Genomic DNA, 23,181 nt, shown 5'->3' on the forward strand with positions numbered 1-23,181 from the left:
ATTAAAAAAATATATATTTTGGGGTGGACTACCCTTAAGATTTAGGGGGATGAAAAATAGATGTTGTTCGATTCTCAGACCTAGCCAATATCCACACAAAATTTCATGAGAATCGGTCAAGCCGTTTCGGAGGAGTTTAACTACAAACATCGCGACACGAGAATTTTATATATTACATATTTAATATTTTAAGCTACATAAACCAGTTATGTAAATGTTTCTTTAATTTAATAATTTTTCTTTTCTTTCAGGTTTATTAAGCGACAGTAGCAGCAATGAGAGACGTTTGTGACAAAATAGAGTGAAAATGTTCTAATAACATGATCTTATTATGTATTTATTAAAGAACCTTTAGTTTTAAGATTAGGTAGTTGTCTTTTGTTGTGTATAGAGAAAAACATCAGAGCTGAAAATGTATGAGGTACCTAAAATTAGATGATGCACGCACATAACGATAATATAATATTTTTTTCTGTACCAAATAAGTATAATAAATCATCAATTTAACAAACAATTTGTCTGTACGTATATAAATGTCTCTAAATTAGTATAATAGCGTTTATCCGCTAGGTAAAAGCTTAATGACAAGCTATTTTGTGCTTTTACGGTGCGTCATAAACTACTATTCAGAAAATCTTTAGAAAATAATCACTGAATTTACTTTTGATGAAACTTATTTATGCATTTATGATAGAACGCGAATAAAAATTATGGCATGTCATTATAAAATATTATACCATATATTTAAAGACAAATATAACATTATTCTCAATACTTAGACACGGTAGTACATAAATAATGATGATTAAATGATATCTTTACAAAATGACAGTTGCCTTTAATTTAATAAATAAAATTGTCCAATGTTAACTTTGTATTTTTATACGAATTACTTCAAAATAGTCACATCTATTTAAAATTTTAATTTGTTTAAATTTTATAAGATCATCGAGTCGTTTTTGATGTTCGAAGCAATATGTAGTGTTAGCATCTAAATTTAAAATACATAATTATCATGTTTAGCTATTATATTAGTATTTCAGTCTTACGAAGAATTAAATATTTTATTTGTAAATACCGAATTACTTTGTCTAAAGTTTATGTAGTGTGTGTAACGTAAAAAATAAATAATACTTCTAAAAGTATGAAGTAAATTGTTCGTACTGATATAAAAGTCTCATACACTTGTATACCAAAATGTAGTCCATGTATTCCTTTAGACGTCCTCCTGTGTGTTTTAATAGTTAAGCGAACTTTTCTCATGAATAAAGAGTAAATTGTTTGTAATATTTTCCACATGTAATTAGTTTTAGTTTGTTGTGAATTTTAGTGTAATGTCTTCATGCCCGAACATTTTTGGGCATACGAATGACTAAGAGATTAACACCCAATAACAACAATAGATTGAAGTTGTATTATTCATAGTCTATAGAGTTTTGTATTTATTTACATTCTGTGTACCATCGCTGTATTTGCAAAACTGAAGAAAACCAATTAAGAAAGAAACAACTTCTGTAATTCTTCTTCCCTTCTTAGTCGTACACTCTTGTTAGAGTGGTCGTCGTTGCGCTGACGAGGTACATTGTGGGGTGTTTGGTGGGTCGATAACATTTCCGAGGGTAGCTCTCCTGGCGATGTGCTTCCATTCTTTTTCTGTTGGAGGCGTCGCAAGTACACTGGACCATGGTCGACTCAGTACCCCTAATTCTGTAATTAGCTAAAAATAAAGAAATGTATGTTTTGAACAAACGCAAATTGTATATTTTATGCATTAACCTTATTGGTTTAATTAAAAATATAAAATACGTAAGTATAAAATAAAATACACAACAACAGGATTAAATTAATCAAAAAATAATTAATAATAAAATAACGCGAAAGTAGAATCGGAGCTGGTTATAATTACTTTACTGGCAACACTAAAATGACGTCACAACAGACACAATCAATTGATTTCTTAATATATAATCAATTCAATATTAATATTTTAAGTTTGAATATTTGAATAGATATGGGAAACGCACTTACTGTTTTAGTATCTTTTAAAATTACAAATGTGAAAATTATTATTGTTTTTATCACAATGTTTTTTCTAGTTATAGTTTTAATATACCACACAAGATTTATTAAATTACCTGTAGTTTTTTGAAGTTCTACCTTCGAGTAACTAGAGATATTTATTATCAAAAGCAAAAATATCATTTTAATATTTCTGTTTCTCCGTTTTTTTTTTTCTTTTTTTTTTTTTGAAAGAAGGTTTTCTTCTGTCGTGTGTTCAAAAGCACACTCGTTTTTTTTTTGTAAGTACAGCGTTGATACTAGCCAAATACTTATTTAGCAATTCTGTTAATAATTTTGTCATTTTATTGTTAAAATGACAAAGTTGTGTGTAACTCAATATAATGATATACATTGTATAATATTTGAAAAAAATATCAGTTGTGGAAACATGTTTTGTGATTTTATTTACCTACTTTAACTCCTTAGAGCTCCAACCAAGTAAATTAAGGTTTAGCGGCATGATTTAGCATCAAAATGAAGATGTAATTTAGATAATGTGACGCTCTACTTTCTCTCTCACACCCATCAAATAGCTAAAATTCTAGAACCTTATAGCTTGGCAATAATATTTTATGTACGATTTCTTGCAGGCAAGCTTATATGATTGGTTTTGTAATTACAATATCTTACCTATGATATCAATTTGACTTATATTGACTTACCTGTTCACATCTACTTGCCTGGTAATAAAATAAGTAGACAAGCCTACCTAGGCATATTCTGTGTGTTAAAAACTATCAATAGGCAAGTTATCATAGGAATATTTGTTTATAAATTATCTATATATATAAAAATCAATTGCTGTTCGTTAGTCTCGCTAAAACTCGAGAACGGCTAAACAGATTTATCTTATCTTGGTCTTAAAATGTTCATAGAGGTCAGAGAAGGTTTAAAAGGTGAGAAAAATTCGAATAATTGGTCGATTGGTTCGAGTAAATGTTGTTTTTTATATATTTTTTTATTTTCTTCTTAATGAATACTTCTTGCACTGTTTGCCTCGCTATATGAAACACTTACTCATGACCATGGGTTGACTGGAAGAAATCTCTTTCAGAGATAAGTTCACCTTTGCCATAAACCATACTATTATTTTATGTTTTATATCTATGTTTTGAGTGCAATAAAGTATATAATAATAATTTTTTTTCAAGATAGAAATTGAGCTTCGCCGTTCGATATTTAAAATTGATGACTATTATACTCACACGAAGACAAGGCTGAATAGCAAAGCGACCTCTTTGGTCATTGGGCTGAATGCGTGATGTCTATTGCCAGTATAATGGTTAGCTGTACGCGAACTTTTTGAAAGAAAGAAGTGTTTTTTTTAATTACTTACTGCCCTAGGGCTTTTCTAGCTACATTATTACCCCAGAGCGCTAACTATTCACCTACAAGCCCCATTTGGATGTAACAAGAACCTACTTACCGAACATGAGACATGTAAATTTAATTTACATACAGTAAAAATGGTATTATCTAGCTATTTCACATTACTTATTATATTCTTGCGGGGGCGTTATCAATGGAAAATTCCCGTTTTTAAACTATAGCCTGCCTATCGACTCCAAATTTCGTACGAATCTCCTATATATGTGACATAGAAATGATCAATGAGCGGATTTTAGGATAACTCATTCCCAATAAGGATTTCGGGATGAACATTTTAAATGTATGTAACTCCGAAACTACTGAACCAATTTTTATCAAGTTTTGTAAGCAGTAAGTAATTTGGTCTAACTTGGAAGATATGGTAGTTTATATCTCAATTTGATCCGATAAGTGGCGCTGCTATTGGTACGTAACTCCGAAACTACTGAACTATTTTATTGTTGGAAAGAAGATATCCCTACTTTGGTACCATGATAAGGAAACCAGGATCTGATGATGGGGGATGGGAGAAATAGAGGGAAACCCTCGAAAATCGTAGTGACGACTAGTGCGTTTGTTAATTTTTTTTTTCATCTTCTTACGTTGTATTACTTGTCGATGTAATTGAAGTCGGTCTTTTTCGTTTGCGAGCAAACACAATTATTTATGTGTTCATTCGTTGTAAACACTTCAGAATTAACGACAAACCTTTAATCCTTCGGAACACATCTATGTTCCATTGAAATATAGCCTTAAGCGTAAAGACAAAAAGTCTGTTTTAATATATATTTTAAGTTAAGACTTCATTCCTCTAAAGCAACAAACTGTTATATAGTGTAGGCTACAAAAATGTGTTTTCTTAAATTAATGGAAATATAATAGTAATATTTTAATTACATAATTATTCTATTAAAAAAATAACACACTATTACACTATAAAAGTTTATTAAACACATAAAAAATCCATTTATCAAAAGAAAAACAATCACTGGTAGGTATTTTAATTACTTATTATTAATTTGGGACATATATTTCAGGATAGGGGTTCTTGAAAGTAACAATGTTTTAAAAATTTCAATAAACTACTCTTACACATTTAAAATTAGAAGTAGGACATACATATACGGATTTTTTTTTTGTTTTTTTTTATGGGCAACTGTTTTTTATTTATATCTCATCTTTTCCTGTGTCTATGTTCGGAACGCGCGCCGCTTGGTTTCGACTTTTCTTTGTATCTCGTATCATCTGAAAAATCAACAAGTACCAGATTATGTAGTACAATGTAGACAATAAAATGATTGAGGAAAAAGGATATGTCGCTACTACTACTTGGATTTTTAGGTCGTCAAACAAGCGTACGGTTCACCAATGATAAGCGATTATCGTAACTTATAGACGATTGCAACACTACAAGCATCCCAAGCGCGTTGCCTACCCTACCCCCAATCCCCCAAGGAACTCTGGTCACCTTACTTACCACAGGAACACGACACTGCTAGAAAGCAGTATTATTTAGCTGTGATCTGTAAGGTCGGAGTTCAAACGTTGGATATGGATTTTTAGGTAAATAATTCTTTCCGGTTTCGATGGCTGTCCCCACTGTGCGAGTACCTTAGTTAAGCTGCCAGTCAGTTATCACCTGATAGCGATCTATTCTCATAGTACTCACCAACCGCAATGGAGCAGCGTGGTGGATTAAGACTCATCCCATCTCCGACCCATCTTCTACATGGAGGAAGAGGCCTCCGCCGAGCAGAGTGCGACATTACAGGCTGAACCAAGTCAAATCTCAAGCTCATGAACTATACAATTTGGTTCCACCATCACCTTTCTACCACCGAACCGCAAGGCATCGCATGAATCTACACCGCTATGTGGTTGAAATGCCACGATCTCGCACTAAACGATTTGCTTCCTCGTTCCTAATACGCACCGCAAAAATTTGGAATGCCCTTCCGGCTTCCGTTTTTCCAACGAACTATAATTTGGGTATCTTTAAATCAAGAGTGAATAGGCATCTTCTAGGCAAGCGCGCACCACCTTAGGCTGCATCTTCACTTGCCATCAGGTGAGATCGCATTCAAGCGCCAGTCTATATATTTAAAAAAAAAAATACAGACCTCGCTCTCTCTCCTTGTGGCGGTGTCGCCGCTCGCGGTCGGCGCGCGAGTCGGGCGAGGAGCGGCGGCGCGGCGAGCGCTCGGGCGCCCACCACCACGCGGGCGGCGCGGAGGCGCGCGCGCGCAGCGGCGAGCCCGCGTAGCCGGGGGGGAGCGGGGGCGCCTGCGGGGGGAGGCCTTATGGGAATCGATAGAGAGAGAGGATATTATGTACAATCGAGGAGTGTAATTTATGGATAAGTTAGGGTTATTTTTTTTTTTTTTGTATAACAAAACTGTCGTTAAACGTTGTACTTTTAAGTTAGATAGGTTAGGGTTTTTTTTTTTTGTTTGTTAAACGAAACTGTCGTTAAACGTTGTACTTTTTAAGTTAGATAGGTTAGGATTAAATTACACTCCGTGATTGTACACAATTACCGAGAGAAATCCGAGCCTGATGGTCACAACACTGGCTTACAGCTGTTGCGCTGGCGGTTGCGAGTTCGATCCCCGCACATGGTGTACATTTGTATAGACCATACAGATGCTTTTCGTGGCCTGGGCGTTTGTGCTTGTGTATTGTGTGCGTTTTCGAACCCCGATACAGGGGTGAATCCTAGTAGGAGCCGTTGAGCGTGTGTGAGGCGTTTAATTTAAGTGCAAGCGGCCGTCCATAAAATACGTCATTCGGGATTTTACTGTTTCGGACCCCCCCCCCCCCCACATACAAGCTAATTGTAAGTCACAATTTGAATGTCCCCCTTACGAATATTACTTCACAAAAGCTAGACGCTTACCCCACAAATATAATAGCATACAGCTTAATAAATTAGATCTTTTTATTTGAAGGTATATACAAATTTCCTCTGCCTCATCACGCTAAGCAAATAAACCTCATATGGGAACGTATGTTATGGACAACCCTAAAGTAAATTGTAATAATTTAGAAGATTGGAAAAATCAATAATAATAATTTAGTTACTAAAAATACTTTTTAACCGACTTCAAAAAAGGAGGAGGTTACTCAATTCGAACGTATAATGTATGTTCGGGGATAGCTTTGTCGTTTACGAACCGATTTTGATAATTCTTTTTTTTATTGGAAAGGAGATATCGCAAGTGTGGTCTCATGATAAGGAAAACAGAATCTGATGATGGACACGACTAGTGCACTTGTTAATTTTTTTTCGCTACTAACGTTATATTACTATCGATATAATTGAAGTCTGTTTTTTTTTTTGTTTGCGAGCAAATACAATTATTTAAACTATATTTTAATGGTAACACTTTTTAATGGTATTTAAGTAAAATGTCTCAAATACAAATTCGCACTGTACTTATGTGTATTGGTTTAACAGTTTATACACGACATTTAAAGTACCTAATCGGATCGCTTCGAATATTAGTCGGAGTAGACAATACAATCTTTTCTGACAACATGCATAAAAAATAAAAGTATATCCAATAGAAATCACATACAGCAGGATACGTGGGCGGCAGGCGGTAGGGCGCCACCGGTGGGCCTTCGCCTTCCGCGCACACAAGCGGCGGACCGGCGCGCGTAGGGCTCTCCGATGTTGCCAGCTGTGAAATTAAATTTAGGTTTTAGTGATATAATGTTTTTTATGAGTTTGATACGCGTTTATTTGCTGAGTTTGGATGCTGAAATTAATTTCGAAACGATTTACATAACTACATAAACTATAATATTACATACTAGATATTTTATAGGTTTATTGTAAATATTTGCTGTCCTACATTTTTAAATTAATTTTTGCGTAACATTGTCTAGATTTGTTCTAGTTTTGTGGCAACATTACAAGCTCAATAGCTCATAAATCAAAAAACGTGTAAGCAGATTGTTAATGTCCTACGCCGTTTTTGTCTTTACACAAAATCTTTGTGGCCCTCTATTTCTGGCTAAAAGGCAAAAGTTGTTAGGACGCCTTCACAAAATAAATATTTTCGAATTAATCGGCAATAGTACACAAAAAGTTTTAAGTTTAACACTTTACTTACAGTCTTATGATTTGTTTTACGCCATTTTTCAAAGAATACTCTTCTAGATTTCTAGACATTTAGTAGGTAGTTATATAAAATTACCTGTTGCTTGAGATTATTGAAATCGTTGCTCATGTCGCGGTAACGTTGCAGACACTCCTGCCACATGTTCGCCATCTCAGACATTTCAGACCTCTGCTTGTTTATTTCCTCCTATAACATGATAAACAAGATATAAAAATTACTTTTGATACATAATTTTATTAGTGGTTAAAAACGCAAATAAAATATGATCCCCGCCAAACCATTTGGCCGTGCGGTTTCTAATATAAAATATCGACTTGGAAAATATTACGTAATAATCAGTTTGACCCCCCAAGTAAGGGTATGTAGAGATCCTTTTTTACAAGGATCCTTGCGTAATTATTGAATGGCGTAAAAATTGTGTCGCTTATATGGGTAAAAATGGCCGCACGCCTAAACTGCTTAGATTGTTCGCAAGTTATATGAAAGAAAGAAGGCAGTATGTGGAGTACAATGGTTACTAATATTTTAGTATTAAATTGCATGTTTTGAATTTGCAGATGTATTTTTTTTTCTTATAATATTATATCTTTGTTCGATAGCAAGATGTTAAACAATGTTTTAAATATTTATATAATTGATGACTTTCTCCATATAGGTCGGAGCTTCCCCATGGAAAAAATCTCATAAAACATGGATTAATGCAGACCAAATTCTCATACAGGGCTGAGAGTCTATGAGATCTGATAGATTGCTACACTGAGGTTTGGCGAATATATTCCCTACTATGAGTAACGATAACTCACATCGTCATCAAGTGTCTATAGTAACAACCGGGACTGATAGCATAACGTGCTCTCCGAGCTACGATACAGACCCACTAGGATGACATCCAGACACGAAACAAATATTTGTACAAATACAATTAAATACCCATTCCGAGTGGGAATTAAACCCGTGACGGCTAGTATTTAAGCCCCTACACCCACCAATAGTTGTCAAATATTTGTAAAATCCTACAATGTTGGTACAAATTTTTGTTTCGGTACATTTCCTTTTATTTCACGTATCGAGTAAGTAATAGTAGTAGTAAGTGTTAGTACTAGTTAATGTTCCTAAAGAATTTGTTTATTAAATATCCGGTTGCTATATTGAGAAAAACTGTTCGTTTTGCTTATGAACTGTTGAATTTAGAACATGTATTGTTCAAAATTTAATGATTCTTAAGAAAAACGAAACGTTTTCTGAATATTACAATCGGGTATAAGTGTACCATTAGTCTCGCGTCAGTGTCGCCGACATCGCGAGCAACAGTCTCGTAGCGTCGCATACACTCGCGCCACAGACGTAGTTGTTCGGCGGCTGATTCACGCATATTAGCCGCCGGCTCCTGGAATATAATGTATATATTCGATATTTTCATTCCTATTTTTATACATAAACTTCAGCCTGTAATATCCTACGGCTGGGCATAGGCCTTTTTTCACATGTAGGAGAAGAATCAGAGCTTAATCCACCACGCTGTTCTAATGCGGGTTGGCGGATATGTTCCCTGTCTTTGAGTAACGATCGCTATCGGGTGTACATGATAACAACCGGGACCGACGGCTTTACGTGCTCTCCGAGGCACTGTGGGGAGACCCACAATGACTGCACAAACACCCAGACTACAGCAAACATCCTAATGGGCAACACAGAAGTTTGTCATGTGCGGGGTATAGAACTTGCAACCGCCAGCGGAACAGCCACAAACCAGTGCTGTGACCGTTGTGCCAACGCCTCGTCGTCTAATTTGGTAGCGTGTCTTAAATTCATGTTCAATTTTATTACACATGTACCTATATAAATCTTTTCTACAATTATTAAAAAGTCTAAGCGTCTTTACTTTGTAAATACTTACATTAACTTTATTTGGACTCTGAGTTTGCGAGATACCCTTAAAGCACCTCATCAATTCTTTCCACAATTTCATCATTTTGTCCATTGCTTCACGTTGCTCTGATATCTCTTGCTAAAAGTAAATAATTGATTAAGATATCACTTTCAAACTAAGTAGGTACCTATACTTTGTCAAAAGCAAATAATCAATCACCTTAACAACACGCAAATAATTGCTCCGTCCGCTTATCGTACTCGTCTCACCGTCCGCCACACTCAAACCTGAATCTCTTTCCCTCTCTGAATATCTATCTCTATAATCTTCATCTCTCGAAACAACTGAAGCACGTTCAAATTTTTCCAAGTTCCTCCTTGACCTGTGCTCTTTACTCGGCAAGTGAGAAAAATTTCGCTCTTGAACGTCTTTATCGTAATATTTTTCCCTGATCTTTCTCTCTTCGTGTCTTCTCTCTATATATTCTCGGTCATCGTAACTTGTGTCCTTAATTCCATCGCTTCTGGCTGTTCTTCTATAATTTCTATCGTCAGTATATGGCTCTCTTTGCATATCAAAACTTCGACTAGCCTTATGCTCGCATTGTCGCCGTCTGTCATCATACTTTCTATTTCGCTCATCGTATGATCTGATGTCTCTTCGTTCTGGTACACTAGATCTGTACTTTCCATTTACACAACTTTTTGTCGGACACATATCGGGAGGGTAACATCTAAACCTATCATCTTCATAATGCTTCGTTTCTATATTCATTTTGCTCGAATATTTAGGCATTTGCTTGTCATATGGATCGCAACAGACACATTTCTCCTTTCGATCGTCTATGGGCACAGCAATAGTATCTTGACTTCGATTTCTGCTGCGAACATGTTCGTGGCTACGTATTCTCGAAGGCGAAAGATTGTCTCTGGAATAATTTCGACCACGAAGACGTTCTAGTCGTTGAGTGTCTTCAAGTAAATCACGACGAGATACCACTTCACATTGTAATGATTTATGACTTTGAGAACGAGCCTATGACAGAAGTTAAGACACTAAATTTTATTTCAAAATTAAACTAATTAATTTTTTAATTTAAATAATAACTATGGGTATATTAGATCTACTAGTAAATTAAATCTTAGATTAAAATATCTTACAGAAACACAGAAACAAATATAAATTTTCTAAAAAAGCTTACAACTTGGTTAGCAGTGGCAAAATGTGCAGTTTTCTCATTCATCTGGGCACACAGTTTCGCAAACGTTTCAAAAAGTGCTGCTTGATCTAATGTAGGGGTTTCTTCCTTCTTAGCATGCCTATGATTAAAATCAATAGCATATTCTATATTGTTAGAAGTTATTTTATTAAACTACCACAACTATTATATCTATTGGTAGATATTTGCATTGGAGACAGCGATCACTCTACGATAAATTAGTAAGTTGATCGATTCTTTATAAATGATGCACCCACGCCAGGTTGAAAAGATCAGTCAATCTGTAGAGGGTCTATATAAATGTCCTATATCTTGTATAATATTTTTTCTGATCTTAAAAAGGATCAGAAATTAATGTCGCACCTTTTTACCACGGATTTGCTCGTTATCACTAAGTAGACATCTCACTAGCATAGTCATCAGTGACGGTGGCGTATGCAACGTCACCGAAAAATCGATAGTTTCAAAATGACAATCGCAGTAAGTGTCGCATTAGTAAAAGTGAGGATATCTCAAAATTTCTCTGGTAGGTTACAACCGCTCAAAGCATGATTTCTTTCACACACGACTGTTTAAACTACTGCAAACTTCTAAATTTTGCCTAACAATGGTCTAGTTAATATCCGTATGAATAGGTATAGCAATCGGGTTCTCATTGTTATGGATCACACGGAACGTAAAATATATGTAGCAACATGTCCTTACTTGTCCCGTTCTCTAGTCTCTTCTCGGTGTCTCCGATGCTGGTGTCGACGATCCTTTGACTCAGATGCATCGCGAGCGTGATTTGAGCGTCGACCCTCACGATGCTTACTATGTCTGTGTCTAAAGACAATACATTTGTATTTATTTGTATCATTTGTTGTACTTGTAACATGGGCGTACTCATAGTGGGGCAAGGAGGCACATTTGTCTCACCCTGACTCGAAGCTAATAATAACCCTTTAGTTTGTAATATCCCACTACGGGGCATAGGCCTCTTTCCCCATGTAGTAGAAGGATCAGAGCTTAATCCACCACGCTGCTCCAATGCGGGTTGGCGGATATATGAGTAACGATCGCTATCAGGTATAAGGTACCTTAAGGTTTGTTACCCTTTTTTTATAATAAAAAAAGCTAAAAAAGCAAGTTTTGGCATTTATTTATGAAGAGTGACTATTTATCTTTATAATAAAGGCAAAAAATACAAAGATTATAAACAATAAATAGTATTTTAAACAGTTTAAAAAAAAAATAGAAATTGGCCATATTTTCGATGGGGTAGCTTAATATGTGAAAATATTTGTTGTGTTTATTTACTTGTTTAAAAACCACTATTCAGTAACTGAAATAAAAATGGATAATATATTTTAATAGTGTTTATTTAAAAGGTATTCTTTGGACGACATTCATTACAAATATGAAGTATGAATAAGAACTATTTAAATATTTAACAAGTAATGTAAATTTGAAAATATCAACATTGATATTCAAACAATAAGATAGAAAATCAACAAAAAATTAAAAAAGAAAACGTAACATTTGAGATCCTTCATAGACAAACGAGTTCATACAAATTTATCAGTATCTTCTTTTGTTAACCCAACGCAGTCTTCGTGGACATACGTTTTACTTAAAAAGCATAGTCTCATGTCTGCTACTCTATCCTCATTGCAAACGTAACAATACCAAGTCTTCAGATTTTTTTAGAATGTCATTTAACTTTTTGTTTAGAAACCTTGGAAGTTACTGATTCACTCTTGTTCATATTAGCAGAATATTGTTTTCTTTTTTGGGAAGAAACTTTAGGTGATCCTGGCTAATGAGCCATTTTTCTCTGTAAACATCGATTTTGTTATCTCCCGTTTCAGAGTTCTCAGTTTCAGTTTCGTTTTGCCATTGATGCAGTTTTTAGTCTTGAAATTTTCTCCGGAGTTTTTAAAATTTCACAAAAATATAAATATGACTCATTACATTTTGTGGAGCAAACGTTTCTGTAAATATGGCCAAACACTGGCCATATTTACAGTCATGCAAATTTTTTGCATTTATATTAATAATAAAAAATAAAACACGCAATGTTTTGATAAATAAACAAAGAAATATTGAATTGCAATCGTCACACAATATCGTAATGTGAATAGCAACGATTTTTATTAGAAAATTAACGAAATACAAGACAATATTTACTTAATATTTTTATAACCACAACGGTATGTTTCACAATAATGGACGCTGGGCGACCAGCGAGTGCGCGAGAGGGGTGACAAATACGCTGTTCTGATACATGCGGCATTAGCGAGTTATGATCACTTTGAAGTTATTACAATGCTTCGTGTTTTAAATAATGGCATGTGGCCATATTTTCCGGCTAGCCATATTCGACCCAGGTACCTTACATGATAACAACCGGGACCGACGGCTTAACGTGCTCTCCGAGGCACGGTGGGAAGACCCACAAGGACTGCACAAACACCCGAACACAACAATTGATATTTTAGATTTAAATATCTAAGTAAATTTTAGATCAATTTCGCTTAAACCTACGCAAGCTATTTGAATTAGTGTAACTATTGGCAATAAATGAAAAAATGTAGTAAATAAAAGAAAAAAAAAATCTCTTACTTATCGGGTTTTACATTTTTTTTTTGCCCCGCTTTTACAAATTCTGTTTACGTTTATAACTTGTAACATACTCAAACGAAGGAATTCAATTAGTTTGGGCTACGTAATCATTTAGATCTACTCCGTACGTTGCTGCTTTTTTAAGTTTTTCAACTTAGTGCACTTTATTTCGTCTACAACTGCTATATTCACTCCATGCTTAACTTTTTCGAATAATCCTACATATTAGCGTACGTCCAATTGACATTAGCTTCACCCAGGACAATTAAAAGTTGTAGGTAGAAAATAAAGCTCTAACAATAATAAAAGAATCAGCTATAAGTATTTTTACTTACTTTTTTTTATCTCTTTTAACAGCTTCTTCCAGAAAAGCATAAATAAATGAATCTTGATCCTTTGGAATTGATGAAATTATGTCATCTCCCGCCTAATTAATAATTCAATATTTAAGTAAGTAGGTAACCAATTTTACAGTACAGCATGTTAAATAAAGTAATTTACCTGCGGGTTAGGAGACAGAGATCTTGGCGTTGACACAAGACCAGCTTTTAGAGCCAGAGATATACCGTCTCGCCTGTGATATAAAAACTGGACTTGATATTAAGCATATTGTAATATTTGACTTGAATCGTAACTTAGTTTTCGTCATTTGATGTAATCATTATATTAAGTTCTATCGACTTTTATATTAAATTCTATCAACTTTCTTCCTCATTATTATTTATATTGAAGCGATTATAAATGCAAATACTTATATTTATAGTTAGGTACTGTTTTTTTGTTAAGTGAAAGTTGCACCAAAAATTGTTATCAAATTAAAATATTTTTAGAAGTTGCCAAAAATATTGTAATTTTTTACTAAAAATATCTAGTATAGACTCTGCTACCTTGGTAGCTTCAGCTTTTAATATCCCACAGCTGGGCATAGGCCTCTTTCTCCGTGTAGGATAAGGATCAGAGCTTAATCCATCACGCTGCTCCAATGCGGGTTGGCGGATATATTCCTTACTATAAGTAACGATCGCTATCCCGGTTGTTATCATGTATACCTGTACATGATAACAACCGGGACCGACGGCTTAACGTGCTCTCCGAGGCACTTTGGGGAGATCTACAAGAAAGAACTACACAAACACCCAGACCACGGCAAACATATTCATGGCCAATACCAATGTTTGTCATGTGCCCCGCAAGATCATAGAACCCGCAACCGCAACAAACCAGTACTATGACCGTTGCGCCAATGCATCGTCGTCTACCTTGGTAGCGTGTCTTAAAATCATGTGCAATAAAAAATAGAAAAACAAATAAGACAATCATTTTTTCTCTCTATTGTTTTCGCGAATTTCACTCATTATAATAAAAAAAAACTTTTTCGGATTTTATCGCGGTTTATTAAGTTTTTTTAGAAGTCGACGTGTCGGATACTTTACAGCAACCATGGTAACAGGACTCCTCCTCGAGAAAACCCGAAAAAGTTGTTTCATTATAACAAACATTTTTATTATAATATTTAGCAACTTCGCAGCTGTAAAGTACATTTAGAAGGTATATAATGCTTTATGATCAAATCATACGTAGGCCGTCGGTGACGTCGTGGCGAGCGAGACAGACGGTGTGGGTCAGCCGGTGAGCGAGATACCGACGGGCTGCTGTCTCTGTCTCTGAAGTTTTTTATTATATATTTTAATTAAAAATTTAGCTTTGATAGACTTTTATTATTATGAAAATTATCACTTATTAGTATTAATAATGAACTAGTAATACAAAGACTATATAGAATTAATAATTAATAAATAAATTAGCCACATAAATAATAATAAATAATAATTTTTTGGTTAAATTTGTACATATTTTTTGGTTGTTAAATTAAAAAAAGCTTGAAATTGCTCCTGAAAAGGTTGTGTTATAATTGTGTTTGCAGGTAAACGAAAAAAAAAAACGACTTCTATTATATCGATCATTAATAAAACGTAGGTAGACGAAAAATTAGTCAAGTAAATACGTATTATCAAAGATTACTCCAAAAGTTGTAATCAGATCTCGATGAAATTTTAATGTGACCACATGATAAACATCGTCTTTCGATTAAATTAAAAATTATCAAAATCGGTACACCCAGTAAAAAGTTATGTGAATTTTCGAGTTTCCCTCGAGTTCTCTGCGATCCCATCATCAGATCCTGGTTCCCTTATCATGGTACCACCCACACCAGGGATATCTTCTTTCCAACAAAAAAAGAATTATCAAAATCGGTTGATAAACGACGAAGTTATCCCCGAACATACATATCGTATCTAGAACATCATATATAGAACGGTCGAATTGAGTAAAGTCCTCCTTTTTTAAAGTCGGTTAAAAATAACTCAATTCTTTTTTCCCTCTGGCCCTTCAATTTAAACAATTTTATTTAATATCTTATAACATTCAAACACGGTCGTCTGTTCCTACGCTGAGTAACTTAATGCTTGTATTATAGGGAATAGCCAGCTGATAGAGCTTTTTTTATATATAAATCATAAGTAACATGGTCAGTTGAAGAGATAATATACATGGAAATAATTCATATATAAATATTACACCCAGACTCAGGCAGGAATCGAACCCACAACCCGAGGAGCAGAAAGCAAGCCCACTACAAACTGTGCCAACGAACTAGTCGAAAATTATACTAAAACTGTTTTTTTTTTTTTTTAATTGTATAACCTACTAGTGCTTAATACATTTCGTAATGTTTTAATAATGACATTAACTTATTCTTATAACCTTTTAGTCGGACCATTTAGATCGGTTTCTTGACTCCCGTCTATACATTTAGAAGGCAAAATGTTCTGAAGACTCGCCTTAGCAGAATTTATCCGACGCCCGTTACCTTGACAATCCTGAAGTTTTTAATTATTTTAAGCTATCTGTAATACTTTTGTTTATTTAATTTGAAGTAAAAGTTGTGAAATATTTTAACAACTTTTTGGCCCCCTACCCTTGGTGATAATTTTAAGGTTTTAGACTACCGTACCAAAAATCACGTGTAATTTTTGTGTAAAGTACATGGAATTTTTTATTATATTATTTTTAAATACAGGTATAATTTGATTAAATTTTGAAAAATTAAGCACCGCGATACAAATTTCTAGACATGTATTTAAGGGTATTTGTACAATAAAACTTTTATTTGGCACCATTAATATGCCTTATAAACTTTATAACTTTTGAGTAAGCTTATAAATGAAACGATCACTTCAGCCTATCACAGTCCACTGCTGGACATAGGCCTCCCCAAGTTCGCGCCACACATCCCGGTCTTCCGCAATCCTCATCCAGCCTACACCGGCAACCTTACGTAGATCGTCGGTCCATCGGGCCGGAGGACGTCCCACACTGCGTTTGCCAAGACGCGGTCTCCACTCTAGGACCCGTCTACTAATAAATGAAACGATAGTATATCGAAATCACTAGGTTTTGGTAAATTAAAGCTAATCACTTATTTGTGTTGATCAAATATACTTACGCCTGCAGAATCATCTGTAGCTATCGAGTTACTGTCATCTCCTTCACGTTTTTTCCTGGTGCGTTTACGTTTTGATGCATCAAAAACTTTAAATAATTTTTTACTATCGCTCGGCTGACACTCCATCTTATATGTTCGAATGGATCGCGAAACATCTGATCGACTAAACTATTTCCATTACTCTTACCGCTTTTAAATATGTTACTAATATGAATGATTTAATTTAATTTTAATTGTTAAAAATTTATTCGGAATTTTCATATGTTTGATAACCAAATAACCACGGACAGAAGTGAGTGTCACTTTTATTGAATTGAAAAAAGAATAACGAAGCTGTGGCAGATCTTTAATGCCAGGATTGTTTTAAGAAATGTACAGACATGTAATAGAAACAAGAATATTTAGTTATTCAATGAAAACCACGCGAAAATACCAGAAAACCATAAACTCGTTAAGCTAAATACGATTTTTATTACTAACTGCGATGAAGTTGTGGCCTTTTGGTCGTGCCCACATTTAGCAAGTTGTATATAGCTCAGCGCTAAGGCATTTGAAAATGAAGTGAAAAACGCCGTGTTCATATCGACTAAAGTAAGCCGTCAGTCGTTTTAATTTAATAAGATATAATTAGTCTGTCGAATGGAGTAGCCAAGCTAACGGCGATGAATCACTATTTTCTTAGCGCGAATAGACTGTTACTTTTTCTCATCTGTTGTAACAAATATAATGTTACTGATTTATTTTGGTGGCGTAATTGCTCTTTTCTTCTTGCTAGGCGTTGTCGTATATTAGTGCGGTCCTTGTGACGTGTGGTTTTGCGGATGGGGCCATAGGTAGGGATCTGGTGAGTTAGGGTTTAGCTCATCAGTATATAAGCGCTTGTGACGAGTGGCTCCTTCTTTTTCTTCGTCTCCAGCCACGGCCAGGTCCAGGTGCCACGTGGTGCTTCGGAGCATGATCGGCTAAGTGACCTTTTATAACCTCCAACCATGTGCCAGGAATAATTCGACCCTTTGATAAGCTAGTACTAGTTTTTTAATTAAGTTTTATTTGTTAAAAATTTAGACAAGTTTTTGTTCCTAATTTTAATATTAAGAATTTGTAATCTTATTTAAACTAAAAGAGCGTGCATACTTTGTAATCAATTAATTTCAATGTTTTATTTTTGATTTCATCATCCTTTTATTCAATTATAGTTTTTTTTTGTTTGTCGTGTTAGAAATTTAATTTCTCTTATTTTTTTTTAACAGGCGACACTATGGTAAATTAAAAAGAATACAGCTATTATATTTTAGCGCCATACTTGGACAATTTCATATTGTAACACTAGTTTTTTACATAGGTGTTATAATAATTATCACTATAGTCATGTATGTATATATATATAATAATTTTCCACACGGATTCACACAGATTCACCCGCGTAGTATTTGGTTATTCCGTTTTATCTCGTTAAAATATAGTCTATATCACTCAGTGATGGCATAGTATACTTGTGGTGAAAGAATTTTAACGGTGCAGTAGCTTTTAAGCTGACCAAATTACAAATGAACAAAAAATAAATCTTTCATATCTATAGTACTAGTATTGATTGTATAAACAAAATCTACAGAGGTAGGTTAAGGTATTTTTAAATATGAAATGATAATCTAATATACAAAATTCTCGTGTCGCGGTGTTTATAGTTAATCTCCTCCGAAACGGTTTGAACGATTCTCATGAAATTTTGTGTGCATATTGGGTAGGTCTGAGAATCAAACAACATCTATTTTTCATCCCCCTAAATGTTCAGGGTAGTCCACCACTAATTTTTGTTTTTAATTTTTAGATAAATTATTTATTTTTTATTTTATTATGATTTGGCGTTGAAAAATACATACAAACCTAAATTTTCACCCTTCTACCACCAACCCCTATTTTTAAATAGCGTTTAGCGGCAAGACAACGTTTGCCTAGTCAGCTAGTGAGTGTCACAATATCAATTGCTCATAACTTGTCTATAGGGTCTTTATTTTAAATTTGATACAGTGCTGTGGCCATTAAAACACATCAAGACAAAAAAAAAATGGAATAAAAATTGCGAACATCTTATTTTGCAATAAATATTGCAGTTTTATATTATTTATTAATTCGTTACCGTGTAAAATATAAAAATAAAAATTTGGTAATTTGGAACCAAGGTTTATGGAATGTTAAATGCCAATTAGAAAAGAAAATAATGAAATCAGATTCAATTTCAATATATTATAGATTATTGTAATAATTCACATTAAACTTAATTAAAACTTATAGCCCACATAAGCTCCTCACTATTCACTACTCTCTTATAGTCAAGGCGCTAAGGTACTCGGTATTCAATCTCCATCATAAAACCAATAATAGATTCGAAGTCCCATTTTATTATAAAAATCAAAATTACGAGTTATAATACATCTGTTTTTCAATCGAACAATAGAAATCGATTGTAGCACATTGACATTCTTGTAAATAAATCATCATGGACATAAATAACAAAATTCAGATTGTACAGCCTAACGCCCGACGACCGAGCGCCGGGCGGCGCGAACGCGGCGCGCGCCAAATCACTATATGTACACGTACCCAGCGGTAGTCCGGCGCGGGCCGCGTCACGAGTCACGATCACGATCACGAGTCACAGCGTCACGGGTCACGTCACAACACGTCACAACAAGTCCGCGGCACTTCAGTCGTCCCCCGGGCGCGGCTCGTCGGGCCGCTGCTGGCTGCAGTGGAACAGCACGTCCGCCAGCTCGTGCGCCACCTTCTGGTCCAGGATCTGGCTCATGACGAGCGAGAGCAGGCGGCGCTCGTGGCGGCGGATGAGCGGCCGGTTCTCCGCGTGCTCGGCCAGGCGCAGCAGCGTGGCGGCCGCGCGCCGCAGCATGTCCAGCGACGTGCCCATGGCGTCCGGGTTGTCGCGCAGCGCCGCCACGCCGTGCTGGTTGGCCACGCCCAGCGCCGTCTGCTCGGCGCGCTCGATGAACGCCACGAGCTGCGCCACGGCCGGCGCGTGCAGCGCCACCTCGCGCGCCGCCGCGCCGCCCGCGCCCGCCAGGTAGTGCAGCAGGTTCACGGCGAACTCGCGCACCACCGGCCGCTCGGGCCGGCACAGGTCGCGCGCCAGCCCCGCGCACAGCGCCGCGATGCGCCCGCGCGGCGGCGTCGCCAGCACCAGGTCCACGTTGGCGTCCGTCACGCACAGCTTGCACAGCGCCTCGAGCGCGAGCCGGCGCGGCGACAGCGGCGAGCCGGGCGCGGCCGCGGGCGGCGCGTCGCCCGCCACGGCGGCCGGGCACACGCTCCAGTGCAGCAGGCCGTCCAGCAGCGGGCGCGCCACGGCCTCCGGCTGCCCCGCCAGCTCCACGCTGCCGGCGATGTTGGCGCAGCACACGAGCGCGTCCTCGCGCAGCTGCGCCAGCGCGTCCCACCACCACTCGCCCTCGCCGCGCAGGCTGGAGCAGCACGCGTCGACGTCCACCTCGTCGCGCGCGGCGCGTTCGTAGGCGCGGGCGCGCGCCGCGCGGGGTGCGTGCTCGTGGTGCAGCAGCAGCAGCTTGCCGGCGAGCGCGAGGAAGGCCCCCGACCTCGAGAACTCAGCCTCGTTCCCGGGCACGAAGGTGAGGCCTCGCAAAATGTTCGAGAGGGCTATACACCGCTTGGCGAGGGCGTCCCGCGACTCGTTGACGAGGTTGAGACTCGGCTCGTCCCGCGTGTAGCACTCGTCCTCGTAGTCTTCGAGCCGGCGGCGCTTGAGGACGCCGGCGGGGTCGCGGACTTGCAACGAGGGCCGACGCTCGGGCTCGAGATCCATCGGTTCAGCCTCGAGGTTGTCGCCCTCGGGCTCGGCGGAGGGCTCCCGCGGCTCGGGCTCGGGCGCGGGCTCCGGGCGCGGCGAGGCGGCGGGCGCGGGCGCGGCGGGCGGCGAGGGCGCGCGCGCGCCGTCCAGCACGCGCACGAAGGGCAGGTGCACGAACTCACCGCGGAAGCACGGCATGACGTGCGCGCCGCCGTCCGACTCACCGCCCAGCTGCCAGGGCTCGAGTACGTCCCCGACATCTCGGTCGGGCTCGGGATCCTCGGGTGCGAACAGATCTTCGTCGGGGCGGGCTGCGAGAGTTACGGGCAGGCGCCGCCGCGACTCGAGCGTGTAGTTTTCGCAGGAGAGTAGGCGCACTCGGTCGCCGGGATCCGGCGGTTCCTCTCTCCGCCGCGTCTTAGCCGCAGGTTCCGGACTAGTGGGCGGCGCGTACCACGGCTCGCTTTCGGTCGCAGGAGCGTCAAACACGTCCGTCAAGCTCTTGTGAAAGTGTTCCAGCAGCAGATCGAGCATTCCGGGCATATGCTGGAGCCCGAAATAGCCTATGCAGTTGTCGTCGAAGAGGAGTATATTCAGGATATCGAGCGCCCAGCAGGTCTCGGCGAGCAGTCCCGACTTGAGCGCCATCATGATGCGCCACGCGTCCACCGGCGCCACGTCGGCCTTCGTAAGACGACGCCGCTTTTCTGCGGAAGGTACGGTCGCTTCTACACACTCCGCGGGGAACGTCAATTCTCTTTTTATTTGACCGACGGCAGACGTTGCACCCTGAGGAAATGAAAAATATCATCTTTAGAAATCTAAATGGACGGCTAGAACGGAATAGACGGAAAAATCTTACTTTTTTTTTTTTAAATATTACAAACCTAATATGAATGCATTACTAACGGTTAAACTTTATTGACATTTAATTAACTAACCGTTTCTACTAAATACACCTTGAAAAATTAACTACAACTTATTTTTTAAAGAATAAGTTTTTGTCAAAGAAACATTGAAGATACAACGTGAGTGTATTGGCTAACGCGGAATGCCGGTGCGTGTGAATTGCGTGCGAATGAGAGTGAGACAAAAATGAATAAGATAAGTGTAAATGAGATGTGTGCAAGCGTGTGGAGGCTGTATGCGAGTGAGATGAGTGCGAGTGAACTCACGGGCGAGTGCGCGGCGGGCGGCAGTTCCTGCGGCGGCCGCGGGCCCCACGCCGCGCCTCCCGCCGTCTACAACACCCAATAGCGCGCGTTACTACCCCGTTTACATATAAGTTGTCAAACTTTCACGGTCACTATGAATACTTCGGTTCTACGGGACTTACCACGATTAATATTTAGAAACTTCCGATATTTCTTCTGATGATACTCAGGCATAGCGACCGTGGTGCATGCTACGACGTCGAAATATAGGCAGTTTCAAAATATTAATCGCGGTCAGTCACGCAGAATCATCCAATGTGTACCCCGTTTACTGTATACTACTTATTTAACGCGGTAACATGACGACCTAAATATATTGTTTCGCTAACAAGAACAGAAGTTCTTGATCTTTGTTTGATCTACAACTACACACATCGAGTATTTTCAAAAATACTTAGATCCATTAAAAGTTTCTCAAAAGTGAATTTTCCATTTACAAAAATTTATGTTCTTTTTTATTATTATTGAAATGAATGAAATAGCAAAAGCGTGCGTTTTGATGATATGTCACTGATGAACATCCGAATCAATATCACTAAAAATGTACAATACAACAGCGATGTCATTAATTTTCTTACAATAATTTTATTCCTCTGTAAAATGAAAAAATTATCACAATACTAATGACGGTTCAGTACTATCAAAATATTTAAAATATAGTAATATTCCAGAATTTAAACGATACAATGTGATACTTTAAAATTGAAAATCAAAATATGAAAAAGTGAAAACTAAGCGTTGCTATATTTCTCTCTTAAAAATAAATACGATTTAAATAGTAACTTAACCTTTATTAAAATATGGTTTTAATTAGTGTTAATTTAGTGATATTCATTCAAACATTGTGAGATAAAATGGTAGGGTATGGTTATATATTTTAACTCGATTTTGAATTAGGTCAGATTTCAATATGATACTTAAAATTAAGAGCCATTTCACAATTTCTCGCTATGCAAGTTTTGGTAAATTTGGTCGCATCGCGCGAGTCGTACTAGCCGTGCGATCTTTGTGCTACTTGGTATAGTGTGACAACCAGAAAACCATCTTGAACTTTTTCTAATGTTTAATAAAAATTAATAACTATGTTATAAAATATTTTTTACATAATTTATTAAAAATTTCAAGTATGCTATATAAGTGTAACGATTTTGATGATTTTTAATTTAATCGAAAGCCGATGTTTATCATGTGGTTACATTTAAACATCGAGAACTGATTACAACTTTTGGAGTAATCTTTGATAATGCGTATTTACTTGACTATTTTTACGTCTACCTACGTTGTATTACTTGTCGATATAATTGAAGTCGGTTTTTCTTCGTTTGCCTGCAAACACAATTATTATTTTGTAATTAAATTATTAATTATCCACATTCTACATCCTTTTATTCTA

General features: G+C 37.5%; 2 protein-coding genes across 2 annotated transcripts in view; both read right to left on the bottom strand.

Annotated features, from left to right (window-relative positions):
• Nucleotides 1–4,414: 4,414 nt before the first annotated feature.
• Nucleotides 4,415–16,883, bottom strand: LOC123664249 (zinc finger CCCH domain-containing protein 13-like). Its single transcript, XM_045598843.1, is given in 14 exon segments — nucleotides 4,415–4,674; nucleotides 5,550–5,726; nucleotides 7,004–7,112; nucleotides 7,632–7,742; nucleotides 8,827–8,943; nucleotides 9,454–9,564; nucleotides 9,646–10,461; nucleotides 10,628–10,745; nucleotides 11,351–11,470; nucleotides 13,585–13,676; nucleotides 13,751–13,823; nucleotides 14,827–14,961; nucleotides 16,073–16,131; nucleotides 16,758–16,883. Coding segments are annotated over 14 exon segments (2,235 nt in total). The 3' UTR covers nucleotides 4,415–4,603.
• Nucleotides 16,884–19,136: 2,253 nt separating this feature from the next.
• The window catches only part of LOC123664251 (trithorax group protein osa), a 76,162-nt gene continuing 72,117 nt past the window's right edge, over nucleotides 19,137–23,181 (bottom strand). The window contains exons 16-17 of the mRNA XM_045598845.1: nucleotides 21,750–21,815; nucleotides 19,137–21,363 (exon numbers count right to left, since the gene is read on the bottom strand). Of these exons, the coding sequence (XP_045454801.1) occupies nucleotides 19,462–21,363; nucleotides 21,750–21,815 (1,968 nt within the window). The 3' untranslated portion in view covers nucleotides 19,137–19,461. The remainder of the gene's footprint in view (nucleotides 21,364–21,749; nucleotides 21,816–23,181) is intronic.

This window comes from Melitaea cinxia, chromosome 21 (genome assembly GCF_905220565.1).
Source record: "Melitaea cinxia chromosome 21, ilMelCinx1.1, whole genome shotgun sequence".
Lineage (NCBI taxonomy): Eukaryota > Metazoa > Arthropoda > Insecta > Lepidoptera > Nymphalidae > Melitaea > Melitaea cinxia.